Source organism: Erpetoichthys calabaricus, chromosome 2 (assembly GCF_900747795.2).
Source record: "Erpetoichthys calabaricus chromosome 2, fErpCal1.3, whole genome shotgun sequence".
NCBI lineage: Eukaryota > Metazoa > Chordata > Cladistia > Polypteriformes > Polypteridae > Erpetoichthys > Erpetoichthys calabaricus.
The window spans coordinates 40,983,171-41,000,205 of record NC_041395.2 but is presented as its reverse complement, the minus strand read 5'-3'; the positions used below and the strand labels follow the sequence as shown (position 1 = coordinate 41,000,205).

Below are 17,035 nucleotides of genomic sequence, written 5' to 3'. Positions count from 1 at the left end.
TATTAATATTCCGTGTTAAACTCTAAACAACAAATGTATGCAGCCCAGAAAAGGAAAAGAATCCTTCAAATGCAGGAGCAAATCGATTCAGGGTTAAACGATGAGGCATAATGAGATTTTAAAAGTTTGACAGGACAGCAATGAGACATACACTAGGAAGTGGTTTTCTTATAAAGCTATGGGTTATTTTTTTATTCAGTTTTAATCTAACTGTTGTTTTCAAAAATGCTGGAGGTGATTAAAAGTAAGACTCTACAGAATTAAACCCCATTACCGATGAGCCGATGACACGTACCTGTAGACTTCTTGAACAAAAAAATTGCAGCAGGAATAGACAGCAGTATTCCCACTCCAAAAAGGATTAAAATTATTGAGAACGTCTTCCATCCAGGTGAGACGAGACTAAAAAAATCATCTTCAGAAAGAAAGGAAAAGATAAGCTTTGAATGACTTTACCAGCAACAGTTTCAAGAGAGAAACTTTATAATTTTGAACACTTAAATTTCTATTGACAAAATAATTATAATTCCAGATCACAAATAAAACTAAGCAGTATTATTCACTATTATCACTGTAAGGACAGATCAACATCCATGACAGCTCCTGACTTTACATGTGCACATTTTCAGGGTCATCTTAGTTTATGTCCTTAAATAATTATATATTATAAAATGAACATTCACAATGAACAAAACATTATAAAATTAATTACACAAAAATTTAGTTGGCTAATGTTAATCTACTTATTTAAATAAATTATCTACCAATTATTTTAACAAGCTTTGACATAATTTAAGATTTTGTGAATATTCTTAATATTTTGTCTCTCTACCTGTGAACATCACTTTCTTTGTAATGTGCTCTTAATCTTTTCTACAATAAAAATAACATATTTTCAGCTAACACAGATCTACACACCACACACTGTAAATCTCTCTCTTGATGTCCATTTCAAATGAGGGTTTAACTACAGACATTTTAAAGCCATTTGATACACACTGCAGTTCGACACGCGGTGACCCGCTTAACACTAACTGGAGCGCACGGCTTTGTGAGGACATCGACTATGAAATAAAACTCCTCAAAGAAATAACCAACTGTTTACTTGAGTTGTGAAGAGTAATGACAGGACTTTTTATGATTGTGACTTTGTAATTTGTCCAGACAAGGAAAATCTAAAAAAGTATAAAATAAAGAGATCAGCAAAATACTGAATGTGCAACTTTATTCTGCTGTAATTTCTTCTCACAACATAGCTCTTTTATGATAATTATTTATACATTTTGAAAAAACAATAACTGGCCTTCGGTTGGATATCTAGCAATTAGTTTTTTCAGTAAAGCATCTTCATAATACAGTCATTTTTTATACTTCAAAATAATAAACATAGACTTGTTACCTGTGGATATTTCATAACCATTTTTTCTGGCTATTGCTGATACACTGCGCCTCACTTTTATGGTGTTCAGAAGCTTACTGCAGCATTTGTGCTAGTACAGTATGAAGTATATTTTTGGTAAAAACTTAATTGAACTTAATGTGCTGAAATTTATATTCCAAACATACAACTTCTTCTCCAGATGTAAATATTGTGACAGAGAAATGTCTTTCCTTTATTCTGATGTATGGAACATGTATATTGAGTTAAGTGTGAAGACTTTGTGGTCACTTAAATCAAAGCAGCAGAGGCCGAGTTTACACATGGGAGCAAACATTAGGTGAGCAACAGAATCTCACACACCTCATTACGCAAAGTAAAAGTAGACGACACACTCAGTACTTCCATGACATTGTGATAAGAAGGAAGATCGGGGACAGCAGATTAATTACTGACCGTCAATTTCAATCTGTGCTTGAATGCTTGACTTTGTTTCACTGTGCTGAATTACACAGATGACTCCATGTCTGTCCCTCTCAGTCACCCAAAGTGTGCTGCTCACTCCAACCAGGGAGAGTTTGTCCTCATTCTCCGTAGTGTCAGCACGTGTTGTTAAGTCCTGGCCCATTAGTGTTCCCCATCTTAAAACTGGCTTAGGAAACCAGCCCTGTGATTCACATTTCAATTTAATTTCATTTCCTGGGGGGCTGTCCAGAAAAAGACGAGGCTCCTCTCCAAATCCTAGAAAAGAGGAAATAAAGACAAAAGACAACAACAATATTTATTTATATAGCACATTTTCATACAAATGATGTAGCTCAAAGTGCTTTTACAATGGCAGGCTTAACTCTAAAATATTATGAAATGAAGAGAAACGAGACTATCTAGTCATGTCAAGACACCAACTGCTACTGATATGTCATTTTTCTTAAATAGTAAACATTATTTAAGCATTAAAGCAGAGAGTTTTATTGAAATATATATACATATGTATACTGTATGTGTACGCATATGTGTCTGTGTGTGTGTGTATTCACTCACTAATCAAATCATTAGGAGCACTATATCAATACTTAGTAGGGTCTCCATTTAAAAACAGCCCCACTTCTTCATGACATGAATTCCACAAAATGTTCGAAACATTCCTTTCAGACTTTTGTCCACATTGACAAGATTGCATCACACGATGTCTGCACATTTTTCAGCTACACATTCGCAAATCTTCCGTTCCACCAAATCCCAAAGGTCTTCTATTGGATTCAGATCCAGTGACAAGGGAAGGCCCCTGAAGAACACTAAACTCATTGCCATGTTCTTGAACAACAGTTTGAGATGCCCATTGCTTTATGACATGGTGCATTATCATGCTGGAAGAAGCCATATGGAGATGGATAAATTGTGGCCATGAAGGGATGCACAAGGTCAGCAACAAATCTTAAATATGCTGTGTCATTCAAGTGATGATTTATTGGAATTTATGAGCCCAAAGTGTGCTAAGAAAAAAATTCCCCAAACTATTACACCACCACCTCCAGACTGGACTGTTGACACTAGGCTGGCTGGGTACATGAATTCATGCTATCGGTGCCCACCATTTATGTGCCTTAGCAGAAATCAAAATTCACCAGACCAGACCAGGCAACATTTCTCAAGTATTCAACTGTCTAGTTTTGGTGACCCTGTGCCCACTGCAGCCTTAACTTTCTGTTCTTGCCTAACATAAATGTGCTCGTCTGCTCGTGTAGCCCGTCTGTCTCAAGGCTAAATGTTTTGTAAACTCAGAAAGCTTTTCTGCTCCCCACAATTGTACAGAGAGTTTATCTGAGTTACCGTAGCTTTCTGTCACCTCACACCAGCCTCTCTTATCAATTAGGTGTTACTTACAGAACTGCCATTCACTGGATGTTTTTTGCACCACTCTGAGTAAACGCCGGGGACTTTTGAACAAGAAAACAAGTTACAGAAATCCTCAAAGCAGACTGTCCGGTGCAAACAATCACGCCACAGTCAAAATCACTGCATCACATTTTTCCCTCATTCTAGTGTTTGATGTCAACATTAACTGAAGCTCCTAATCTGCATCTGCAGGATTTTATGTATTGTGATACTGCTACGTGATTGGCTGATTAGAGAATATAATGAATACGCAGGTGTACAGGTGTTTCTAATAATTTTTTCAGTGAGTGCATATTTTTATGAAATTACTGCATACATAAATGAACAAAACTATCAAGAATTTCCATTTCTTTTCTGGTTTTGTTTCTTCATCAACATCTTTAAAAAGAGCAACAGCCTATCATTGCAGTATCAGGCACAGGGCAAGCATCATTTCTAGATAGGATTCCTGTTTATCTCAGAACACACACACTCTCAAACTTGGTAAATTTAGAGTCTCCAGTTAGATAAACTTTCATGTCTTTGGGATGAGAGGAAAACCACATGGTCACAGGGTGAACAAGCAAACTCCACACAGACAGTGACTAGGGATTCAGGCCTGGATACTTGGGACCAGAGTCAATAACACATTGAATTAAAATAAAACATTCATTTAAAAACAATGCAGTATATTCAGAAATGTCCCAAATACACAAAATAATTTAATCAACAACAACAGCTCTTTCATTGGTAGCTGGTAGGCTGAAATCACAAATGGTTCTCTGCTTTAAGGGTGAAAAGACACTAATTACATAACATGACTACATCGTTTTAAGACCCAATATGTCCTCTTGATGTTAGGTCAGATAGAATTTAATTTAAAAAGCGTCAAAAGGCTTAATCTGTTTCCCAAAAACATTATTTCTGCTCACCTACAATATCTAATGCAAACGTTCCATCTCTGAAATAAGTCGATGTCAGGACATTGCAGGTGTATGAGCCCAGATCAGAGACTCGCACATCTTGTAACCTCAGAGATACGTTGCCATTTTGTAGCTCATCCGTGAACAGTCCCACCCTGCCCTTCCAATACTGATCATCGAACTTCTCCGCTCCACTTGAATAGCCGTATATAAGCTCTGAGTTTCTTGACCAAGTGATCTCCATGTCCACTGCACTTAAAGTCGGAGAGATGCGGCACGGGAGGATGAGAGATTTCCCAGCAACGCCAACAACAGGATTATTAGGGACAATAATTTCAAATGTGTCTAAAGAAGAAATTGAAAATTTTAGAAGAGCAAGAAGAAAAAAAAGATAGAAATGTATAACTTCTGGAAGTGGTAACTGTTAATAGTTCACAAATTAAAGTTACCTTTATAACAGGTTGCCATATTCCCTGCCTCCTTTCACACTGAAGCTGCCAAGTCATTGTTAGGAAACAGTCATCTTAAACCCTCTGACACCTTGAATATTTTTTTTTGAGGTTTTTGACATCTTTGATTCTAAATATCTACCTAATTTATGAAACGTTCCAGCTTCCCAATGCCTGTATCAGGCTTGATTGCCATTACACAAATGTTGTAGGACCGGAATCATTTTTTAGGCTAAGCCACCCAACCAACAAACATAAGCTGGTGGTGTGTCTGCAACTGCCCCTCTGCCCAAGAAGTAAACATGAATGCCAACTGCCCAAAAACTGGGATTATGACCTTGTCTAACCTTTAAGTGCATTGAACTGAAACTAACAAATTGCATTACTTGTGAATTTCCCATTGGGATTAATAAAGTATCTATCTATTTATTAAAACATTTCTAAATCCAGCACTAATTTCTGTACAGGCCCATAATAATTCAGAAGACATGATATTATGGTTTGTTTATTTATTTAATATTGTCACTACTGGAAGAAATAAGAAATACATTCATGTTTGACCTCTAATTCCCACTAATCTCTATTCTTGTTTTTATTTGACACTTAAAACACTTGGCAAACATAAATGGAAATCCTGCACATTATAATTCCATACAGTATTTTAATAATTTTATTATACTACACAACACCTCATCATACCTGTTTGCAATTTCGAGTTACTTTTTATGACAGGTAGATCAGTTACTAATTGATTCAATCCTTGCTGTGTCCTTTCATATAATTTTAATGAAAATTAATTAATTTGTAAAACAGTGAAATAAACCTTTATTTTACTGCACGATTAAACACAGATAGGTCACCATCAACATGTGTCAATAATACGAAGTCATCCTCACCTTCCTGTTGACATCCTGGGAAATGAAAGACAGCCATCAGAAAAAGGGCTTCAAGTGTCACTCTGAGCTCCATCTCTGAAAAAGTGACAGAATAAGACTTTTAACTATAAAAAGGCAACACATGTGCCAGAAAAAAACAGGAACTTCTTATAGAAATGTCACACTCACTCAAGTTTACAATGATAAATCCATCCATCCATTTTCCAACCCGCTGAATCCGAACACAGGGTCACGGGGGTCTGCTGGAGCCAATCCCAGCCAACACAGGGCACAAGGCAGGAACCAATCCTGGGCAGGGTGCCAACCCACCGCAGCAACGATAAATCATTTCTCCTATTTATCCTAAGAATGACCTTCAAGGTACCACTTGATAACAGAAATGAAATCATAACTTTAATTTCTAAAATGTAACCTACTACCTGTTCTTAGACTCAGTCCCAACAAATATGGTGAAAAACTTAATGGTGGATCTCGCGTCACCCATTCTTAGCCTTATCAACAGTTCATTACTGAATGGCACCATTCCTGACGCACAAAAAGTGTTGGTTATCAGACTGGTAATAAAAGAAAATCAGAGTCCGACCTACACACACTTAACAGATATAGGCCTATTTCAATTTCATAGTATATCTTTCTAAAATACTTGAAAAAGTAGTTGCTGTTCAACTTATTCTTCTTATACATCACCAGTCTACACTGACACTGTACAGAAACAGCACTAACCTGTGTTTTAAATGACATTTTAATGTCCTCCGATAAAGGTAGTTCAAAATGAATTATGTTCTTAGACTTACGTGAAACTATTGACTACTCTGTTCAGTTACATGGGCTGTAAAGGTACAGTGGGCTCTCAGGCAGTGGACAGTAAATATGGTGTCCTGCAGGGCTCAGAACTCAGACCTTTACTGTTTTCACTTTCTTGCTTCCATAGGAATTATCAATAGAAATCATTTATTATTAGTCATATGCAGATGATACCTAGTTATACTTTTCTTTTTCACCAAATGACATTTTTCTGATGATGTTGTTAATTAATTGTATCAATGAATTTAAAAAGAGGATGAGTGAGTGCTACTTGTCTGTGAATGTTACTTACTGAGGTAATGAGACAGGCTGCTACAATATTCAATCATTTTAACCCAGTAGGTCTAAACATTAGTTTTACTGAACCAAAAAGCTAAGTAAATATTATCTTTGACAGCAACACGTCCTAAAGCTTTCCAAAACTTGTTTTTTTTCCCATCTTGATACTGGACAACTCCTGCATTAAAATTCCAGACTGGCTACTGTCTGTTTGCAGGTTGCAAGTTATTTTTGCAAACATATTGGATTTTTTCTCAAAGTAGGGCAGCCTTCCTGGCACATCCCAGGTACATGTCCGGCAATGGCAATGGCATTGAACCCTTAACAGTGCATACCAAGCTTCACATTTAATCTCATTCATTAGATAGAAGGGTATGGCAACCTTGCCAGTCCATATGACTGATATACCTTCATAGGGCTGGGCAAAACCCAATAGGGTTTAAACAAAGGTATCCGTCTTTTGTCAAAACTGAAAATTCGTGAGGCCCAATGACATTTAACCCTTTACGGTTTCCATCAAACATCGCATTAAATCCCATTCATTACATATGAAAGTAGGCCAACTTTGTCAGTCCATTTGACCCATATACTGTACCTGTGTTGGTCTGGGAAAAACCCTCCTGCAATTAAACAAAGGTATCCGTCTTTTGTCAAAACTGTGAAAATTAGGGAGGCTCAATGGTATTTAACCCTCTACAGTTCCCGTTAAACTACACAGTAAATCTCATTCATTTCATTATTTCACTGTGCCAACATTGCCAGTACTTTTGACTCAGTTACATGTGTTGGGCTGGGCATATCTCAAATGCAAATTAACAAAGACGTCTGTCTTTTCTTGAAATTGTGAAGCTCAGGGTGTCCATATGCTTTCTAACCCTCTACAGTGCCCTTCAAACATCAAAGTAAATCTTATTCATTAGATATTACAGTGTGCCACCTATTTATTTTTGCATCCATATTAGATTTTTCTCAAAGCCTTCCTGGCACATCCCAGGTACATGTGTGACAACACAATCTGGCAGTTCTAAATGATCCTGTTATGAATGATTGTGAGTGTGTGCTGACTGTTTTTGGAGGGGGATTTTAAATCAGTCTGATGAGGCCAAAAAGCAGCAGTTCTAAACAATGTGGCAATTTGAAACAATTAGAAACAACATATAAAAATGAATGACTCTCTGTCTGTTCCCTATATGGTCCTACACCCTTTGACTGATCTGAGACAAATTTTGCATGGCTGCTCTCTAGGACTGTATGGATAAGATAGTTACTTTGGAACCCAATTTTGTAATCCTGGGGTTTGTTTTTATCTTTGTGCTACAGTCTGCACACCACTGCCACCTGCTAGGTTAGATCAAGACAAACATTTCAAGAGACGGAAGCTGCGCTAGCAGACAATATGACCACAGCTTATCATGACTTAGCCAGGTAAGGACGCATGCTGCTAATATCTACTGTAATATATTAAAGAGTATTGTGTGCTTTTTCAGGCTATGGCTTGATCAAGAGTGGAAGTGCAGCGCAACACAAAAGGAAATCAAAGGGTTGTTGTTTAACTCCTGTGTTGTCAGGTTTTCTTCATAGTTTAAGTGCTACAGACTGTCCACTTTGAACTAAGTTGACAAGTCAGACATGACAGCATTCATGGTCACAACCCAGCAAGGAGTTACCACAATTCTGCAATTCAATCAGATCCAAAATGAACAAATTCTCAACTCATGAGGGCAGAGTCATTGATAGAGAGGCAGTGTGGATGACGGATGGGACAGCTAGCAATGACAACAGGGTCACCATTTAAAAACACATAAACCTTTGCTTTCTTTCTTTAACCCATTCTATAAATATACCTAAATAACACCTTGAAGTTCAGCTAAATAAAAACCACTCCACATATTGTAATATTGCCACTTATATGTAAAGTGAACATAATTATTGATGTTTCCTCATGCTGCACAAGTCCTATCTTAAAATTATTTGAAGAGTTCTATTTTTTGTTTTTGGTTTATTTCAGGCTTTTTATCATAATGGCCTGTGGCCGCAAGATGGGAACCAACTGTGGAAGTGATGTCAGTCCATCACAGGATACACTCACACACACCCACTCACACTCATTCATACTTAGTCTAGCATCTCCAGTCATCTTAACATGCAGGTCTTTGGGAGACCCCAGTACAGTGAAGACAAGTTGACGTTAAGGCTGGACTGGGGAGCTCAGTGAAAGCAACACAAACCACAAGGAATGGGACGGCCGGTCGGATCGTTTAATCAGAAAAACAATTTAATAAACTCATCCCATAAATACTTATTTCTGAAAGTTTCCTAAAACAGCGATATTGTACATTACACAAACAAATAAAATAAAAGTTGCCATGATAACAAACAGATTACTAAGAATCCAGATTTTTTTTACTCGCTTTAAATGAGGCTCGAGGTGTCTGCTTATCGGTTTTCCCGTTGTTCCCTAAATTCTTTTTTGCGCATTTAGCCAGTAGGTGCCTTTATAATAATTAATAAAATTAAAATAATGCATTTTGGGAGGACATCGCTATCATCTAAGCTAATATAAAAGCAGTAAAAGAAATAAAGAGGAATTGAAAACGAGGGCAGATTGTCACGTGTACCAGTCAGCCGAATCCCTTTGGTGACGTCGAGGCGTCTCCCTACCTCGGCCTGTCCGATCTGCACATGTCTATTTTTTTAATTTCACCAAACTTGTAACAGCTGCTGCGTTACCTTTAAACGATCGTTAGCATGTAAATTCCACAAATTAGTTATTTAAACACACAGGTGTTTTCTTTAATCCGGTCGCCCGTGTCACACGCACCTTTTTCCCTCGGCGTCCACGCTCGTCTGTTGCTGCAGCTCCTTTGAACCTTCGCCTCGGGTCAGTCAGGACATTAGCGGGTCCGCCACCTTTGCCGGGGTGGTCCAGTATCGAGTAATTAGGAGCAGAGTTCTCCGAAATTTCCGACATAAACAATCAAGGTTAATTGTACCGTTTGTGTTACGCTTTCACTTTCTCTTTCCAGTTGAATCAGCGCCAATAAGAAAATAAGTGCTGCCCAACGGCATTTAACCCTTAACGGTGCCCATTAAACTCCATAGTAATTCCCACTCCTTGTATATGAAAGTATGATATCTTTGCCAGTCCATTTGATCCACATACCCGTGCTGGGCCAGGCAAAATCCAAATGCAATGTAAAGAAAGCTATCCATCTTTTGTCAAAACTGTGAAAATTTGGGTGCATATCAAGCTTCACTTTAATCCCATTCATTAGAGAGGAGGGTATGACAACCTTGCCAGCCCATATGACTCATATACCTGCATAAGGCTGGGCAAAACCCAACAGCATTTAAACAAAGGTATTAGTCTTTTGTCAAAACTGAAAATTTAATCTGAATAAAAATGTAATCTTTCCAGTGAATTGTCAAGCATACAGTATAATACAGTATTAGATTGGACACCTTCCCTTTTATCATTGCAGATCAGTTTAAATACCTAGGGTTAAACATCACAAGTAAATATAAAGCTCTTTATCAACAAAATTTCACCATCTATATGGAAAAAATTAAGCAAGACTTGCATAGATGGTCAACCCTTCAACTCACTCTAGCTGGAAGAATTAACATTGTTAAGATGAATATTCTTCCTAAGCTTCTTTTTTATTTCAAAACATTCCAATATATATCAATAAATAATTTTTTAAGCAATTAGATTCAACCATAACCTCATTTATTTGGAACTCAAAACATCCACGTATCCAAAGAGCGACCTTACAAAGACCTCAGGCAGAAGGTGGCATGGCTGTACCTAACTTTAAGTTTTATTACTGGGCAGCAAACATACAAGCCATAAAAACCTGGACACAAATAAATGAACATACACAGGCCTTGGTCCACAATAAAAATAAAATCCTACAGTACTTCTTTATATTCCCTGCTTTGTGCCCCAATAAATGCAAGTTATCGCAAATATACTAATAACCCAGAATATGGAACCAATGCAGAAAGCATTTTAAGATGGAGAAGCTTTTATCTGTGGCACCTCTGCAAAAGAACCACCTCTTTCAACCCTCACAAACATATGCAGTTTTTAATACCTGGAAAAGATTTGGGATTAAATTGCTCAGAGATCTTTATATAGACAATATCTTTGCATCCCACGAACAATTACATTCCAAATTTAATTTTCCAGCTACACATTTCTTTCACTATCTTGAAATTAGGAGGTTTGTTAAACAGAACCTGCTCGATTTTCCTCATCTTGCACCCTTGTCCATGCTGTAAAAAATACTGCTCAATTTCAAGGACTTTGACACCATCTCTGCAACATATAAAATTATTTTACAGTCCCTCCCTTTCAAAGATCCAATAAGACAATGGGAAAAAGATCTCTTAATCAATATATCAGAAAAGGAGTGGAAAACAGCAATGCAGAGACTTCACTTGAGCTCCATATGCACAAAGCATACAATTAGACAACTCAAAATTATATATCGAGCACATCTGTCTCGCCTAAAACTGTCCAAAATGTTTCCAGGGCAAGATCCAACCTGCGAACGCTGCAACCAAGTTCCTGCCTCACTGGGTCACATGTTCTGGGCCTGCACCAAACTAGCATCATTTTGGACAAAAATTTTTAAGTGCCTTTCAGACAGCCTTGGGGTCACAATCCCTCCTAACCCATTAACAGCTGTGTTCAGTGTTCTTCCAGATGGTTTTAAAGTGGAGAAGGACAAACAAACTATGATTGCATTCACTACACTTTTGGCACAAAGACTTATTTTGCTAAACTGGAAGAATCCTAATGCTCCTCTTTTAAGTCAGTGGGTAACTGATGTTTTATACTATTTGAAATTGGAAAAAATCAAATATTCAGTTAGGGGATCTGTACAGAAGTTTTTTAAAACCTGGCAGGATATAATCAATAAAATTTTAGAATAAGCTCTTAAAGCACCGAGGAAGCAATTATCTCTGCATCTCTTTTTCTTCTTCATTCATCTCTACTGGCCTATTAAACTCATCAATTTAGGTATGTCTACAAGCCTTAAGTTTTACTCTGTTGGCCATGCTCTCTCTCTCAGGGGTGGGGGTCGACTTGTTTTCTTTGTTTTTTTTTTTCAATCTTATTATTTGTAAAAAATTGATTGATTTGTATAAATTATTACAATAAAATTATAAATAAAATTTAAAAAAAAATAAAATACATAATACACACACAGACACACAAAAATGCTTTAGTTTAAACATAGAGTAAAACAAAGAAATTTCAAATTGACATGAAGGATCCTAATTGTATTCTGTGTGTCTAATTCTGTTGTTGAGCTATAGCTGTTGACAATGGAGAACAGGAATACAAAAACCTCAGTCAGCAACATCCCTGAGAAAATTAAACTCTTGTCTATGCTTAGTTATAACAGAGAAAGCAAAGTCAGACACAGTCAAAGCCCTAGAGCCTCGTTTATAAAACGTTGCATGAAAATACATGTACTGTACGCTAAAAACAAAATTGCATTGGTAAAAAAAAAAATGAATTAATGATTTATAAATCCAGGCATATGCATATCTCTATGCAATTTACTCTTTATAAATCACATTCTTCTTGTAAATATGCGTTCCTTCATATGCCTCAAACCTCGCCTACTTCCACCCTGAAACAACCACATACTGTATGACCCACGCTAGTCAACCTCATACATACGCAGTCGCAATGCTGCAGACCTTCATTGGCTGGTAGCCACATGACACATCCAGTAGTGAGAGACAGAAGTTCTCGTCTCTAAATTAGAGGCATGCAAAAAAACATTTATTTGGTGCCCTAAGCACGGGTGTCATCAACAAGCACAAATGTACTGAATGGCAACGTGTTACTGATGCTGTAAATGACGTGAGTTCCAGACACACTGTGGGTGAAGTAAAAAAAAAATAAAAAAGGTCTGATCTGTGGCGATGAAGCAGATCGCTAGTCACCGACAGAGTGTGTGTTAAACGAGAGGAGGAAAAAAAATACATGTACCCTCTCTGATTTCAATCTGCGAATAACAACTGCCTTTTTATGCATATTATACCATGTTTGTCAGTTTAACTTTGATATAACAGATAACCTGTGGTTAACAAAAGCAGCTTCATTCTTGTTAGGTGCCCTTATTGCAATATGAGTGCATTAAAGTGCCCCGATTACATTGGGAAAAAGGACACTGGTGCAAATTGTCTTTTTATCTTGGTAACAATATGTTATATGTCTATGCACCCACACCATACGAAACCTGGATATAGCACTTCCTCGGTCAGTTATTAGGTCCTGCACAGCATGCATGATAGAGTGAAGCTTAACTGAGGTATTCCTGACATGTCGGTCAGTTCCCTGTGAGAAGTGACCATGGGTAGTCTAAACTGATGAAAAAAAAATCAAAACTATTCTTCAGTGCAAAAATGCAGCCTTAGTCTTCTTGAAAAGGAGCTAAAATACAGTCTGTGCATCATATTCATTACATCTGAGCTTTAATATTGTAACCACTAGAATTGTCCAACAGGAGCTGCCTCCACCTTTTTTTCCTACCGGTTAGGTCCGGTCTGAGTCTGAACAATTAGTTCACTGTAACAAACAAATGCAATAAATCCCTTTAAAATTCCCCTTTTTTTTTTTAATAAGAACTGGAGCACCTTATACCAACAAAAGAATATAAGAACCACACACAAATCACAACCCTTCGCTTCTAACTCAGTAAGAATACATTACAATCAAATCTACATTCACAAAGAAAGAAAATAACTGTGAACTCCACCTTCTATTCAACCCCTGCAAAAAATTTAAAAAAACTCACCGCACTCTCATACACACACACACCCCAATTAACACCAAACTTGACTTCTTCAGTGAAAGCTGGGTTTGTCCTTCCTAGAATCTTGTTTTCCGTCCTTAAAAGTTCACCTTCATTTTAAAATCCCTTACACCCTGGGGGCATTTTTCTACAATATCCACCTGAGAGGGGTTACCCCAAAATAAGTCCTTGTTATTCAAAAAATAAAGGCAGGACAGTCCATTTTTCACTAAAACCTGACAGATAACTTCTCAAATGTGATAGGATCTGTGTTTGTGTCAAATTTAAACAGTCCCTTTATTTAGAAACAGCTGGTACAACTAGGAAAAAAAAACAGGCACATACAGTAATTTTTTTCAGATTTTTGTTTTCAGTTAAAGCTCATGTACAAGTAATGCCAGGGAAGTTTTTTCACCTCACAGGCATTCCTAGACATGTCAACTGTGCCAGTCTAAAGTTGCATGTTGATAACACAAAGAATAAATACTTACTTCATTTGGCACCATGGCTCCCCTCCCCTATCCAAAATGTCTCCAAACAGGGTACCAGGTTCAGAACAATTTTATTGCACATAAAATGGTGAATTATATAAAAACTCTGAATCCCATCCCCTAATACACTGTTACACCCAAGTACCCCTCCTACCTCGCATATACATTTACATGAAATTACTTACATTGTTTGGTCCTGCTTCAAGTACTGTATTTTTTCACTACTCACACCATCAGCTGTGTCTCATTATGTCCATATATGGACATTTATGTAGATAGATAGATAGATAGATAGATAGATAGATAGATAGATAGATAGATAGATAGATACTTTATTAATCCCCAAGGGGAAATTCACATACTCCAGCAGCAGCATACTGATAAAAACAATATTAATTAAAGAGCAATAAAAACGCAATGCAAGTAAAAAAAAAAAGCAAGGTGGAGAGTACGAGACAGGGAAAAACAGACAATAACTTTATATAATGTTGACGTTTACCCCCCCGGGTGGTATTGAAGAGTCGCATAGTGTGGGGGAGGAACGATCTCCGCAGTCTTGTCAGTGGAGCAGGACGGTGACAGTAGTCTGTTGCTGAAGCTGCTCTTCTGTCTGGAGATGATCCTGTTCAGTGGATACAGTGGATTCTCCATGATTGACAGGAGTCTGCTCAGTGCCAGTCGCTCTGCCACAGATGTTAAACTGTCTAGCTCCATGCCAACAATAGAGCCTGCCTTCCTCACCAATTTGTCCAGGCGTGAGGCGTCTTTCTTCTTAATGCTGCCTCCCCAGCACACCACCGCGTAGAAGAGGGCGCTCACCACAACCGTCTGATAGAACAGCTGCAGCATCTTATTGCAGATGTTGAAGGATGCCAGCCTTCTAAGGAAGTATAGTCGGCTCTGTCCTCTCTTACATAGAGCATCAGTATTGGCAGTCCAGTCCAATTTATCATCCAGCTGCACTCCCAGGTATTTATAGGTCTGCACCCTCTGCACACAGTCACCTCTGATGATCACGGGGTCCATGAGGGGCCTGGGCCCCCTAAAATCCACCACCAGCTCCTTCATTTTGCTGGTGTTCAGGTGTAGGTGGTTTGAGTCGCACCATTTAACAAAGTCCTTGATTAGGTTCCTATACTCCTCCTCCTGCCCACTCCTGATGTAGCCCACAATAGCAGTCTCGTCAGTGAACTTTTGCACGTGGCAGGACTCCGAGTTGTATTAGAAGTCCGATGTATATAGGCTGAACAGGACCGGAGAAAGTACAGTCCCCTGTGGCGCTCCTGTGTTGCTGACCACAATGTCAGACGTGCAGTTCCCAAGTCGCACATACTGAGGTCTGTCTGTAAGATAGTTCACAATCAATGCCACCAGGTATGAATCTACTCCTATTACTGTCACTACTGTGAGGATTTGTGAGTATCGCCACTTTTATGAAGTCCATTTTCTCAGAACTTGTGTAAAACAAGTCAATTGTGTAGTAGTATCTTCTCAGCCAGTGTTGTCATTTTAATTTGTCACAAATTGAAATTGCTTCATTTTATAGCACAGACGTTTCTACTTTCTATCTAACTTAACATTACATTTTAATCATCTTCCTTCACAAAGTTGTCTTGGAAAAGTAAGTGTGTCCACATTTTATATATACGTATTTATGTACTACTACTACTATCCACACCTCCCACATTCCATTCCCGCAATTCATTTGATTTTTGATAACTTACAGCAGCTGTAATAAAGCGATAAAAAAAATTATTACAAATTCCATTTAGAGAGCTGGTTTGTTTGTCACCGACGTGTGATCTGATAGTGACATGGTCACAGACACCACTGCACAGAGCCAGCTTCTAGTAGATCTAGTTTCGAATAAATTACTAACAGTTATGCTAGACAGGATTGGCCCACCTCTGGGCACTGCACAGGAGTCTTCAGCAAGCTAGCTACACCACTGCCGGGAGAGAAATATTTAGAAAGAAAGTGGTCAAAATGATAAGACAAAAATTGAAGTCAAAAAATGTAAGAGCAAAGGCCAGAACCAGAAAACATTGATTATATTGAAAATTTTCATCAAAAAGTGATAAGCAAGAAGGGATTTGTTATTCGCACCTCGGATGAGGAAGTGAACATTTGGAAGACAAGTTTAACCCATCGCATCATTTCCTGCGGGTCAAGACCTCTGAGACACCTCTAACAATACAGGATGCTGCCCTAACAATGAATGCTGAAAATTCAAGAGTCACTCACCCTGAGCCTTTTGAGATCTTTTGTAAAAAGTACAGAAAATGCAACCAAAATAGCCCAAAATATACAGTAATTAAAGTGGGCAGGGGAATCAAAAAGAACAAAATGAAATTCCAAAAACCCCCAAAGTGCATGCCAGATCACTAAGAATGAGGAGGATAAGCACATAAAAAATATACATAGAATACGAACCACAACCCTAACCCTTGTGTCTGATGCTGCTGGCATAGGCTCTGTACCCCCTACAAACCTAACTGGATTAGCTGGGTTCAAGATGTTATGTTTAATTGTGTGACCATACAGTGTGCCTCTGCAAAATAGAAAAACCCCACAGTTAGTAAGTGCTTCAGGTAACAAATAGTTGAGACAGTCTTGTTTTCATTGCTAATGTCCAATGTTGTCTCGGACCACTCCAAGTGGCATTCCACCAGCGATGTCCCAAGTCCTGGCCCACAAAACATCTCCCTTGTAAACCCATTTTCCTTTTGAAGCAAACTAGAAATTTCACTATAGTCTTTTCTTCCTGACCATTCACTTTTTTTTTTGCTCTTCTTTAGGCCTTGTCTGCCCCGAGTTAAAGGGACAGGTAGGTAGAGACTTTTGTCCACCTGACCTCTCCAGGTCTTCTGGTTTGACCACTTCTCCTTTATTGCTGAGATAGTCTTACTTTAGTCCAACTCCCCAATTTTCTCTCTGACAACTTGACAGAAAGGGTCCCTCTATGAGGTAAAGGGGAGCTCAACTTTTCTCGATACGATTGTTATGACTGAAGGAAGGACAAATGACGGAGGATTCAGAGGTGTCAGTGATGCAGCGGCACTGGGTTCCTCTTATTTCTGTAATTGCAGTAGGAATTATAGCTACTTGGACGCTTGCATGAA

At 38.1% G+C, this 17,035-nt stretch overlaps 1 protein-coding gene across 10 annotated transcripts in view; it reads right to left on the bottom strand.

Moving 5' to 3' along the window:
• Nucleotides 1-17,035, bottom strand: part of LOC114643144 (butyrophilin subfamily 1 member A1-like) — a 186,586-nt gene that overhangs the window by 77,589 nt on the left and 91,962 nt on the right. For 7 of the 10 annotated variants that reach the window (XM_051922314.1, XM_051922311.1, XM_051922309.1 and 4 more), the window contains exons 2-5: nt 5,522-5,596; nt 4,186-4,521; nt 1,835-2,119; nt 296-415 (exon numbers count right to left, since the gene is read on the bottom strand). The exons of 2 other annotated variants lie outside the window; for them this stretch is intronic. In XM_051922314.1, the coding sequence (XP_051778274.1) occupies nt 296-415; nt 1,835-2,119; nt 4,186-4,521; nt 5,522-5,594 (814 nt within the window). In that variant the 5' untranslated portion in view covers nt 5,595-5,596. Of the gene's footprint in view, nt 1-295; nt 416-1,834; nt 2,120-4,185; nt 4,522-5,521; nt 5,597-9,425; nt 9,638-17,035 lie in introns of those variants that run through there. One more of the 10 variants, XM_051922312.1, reaches the window with a different exon arrangement.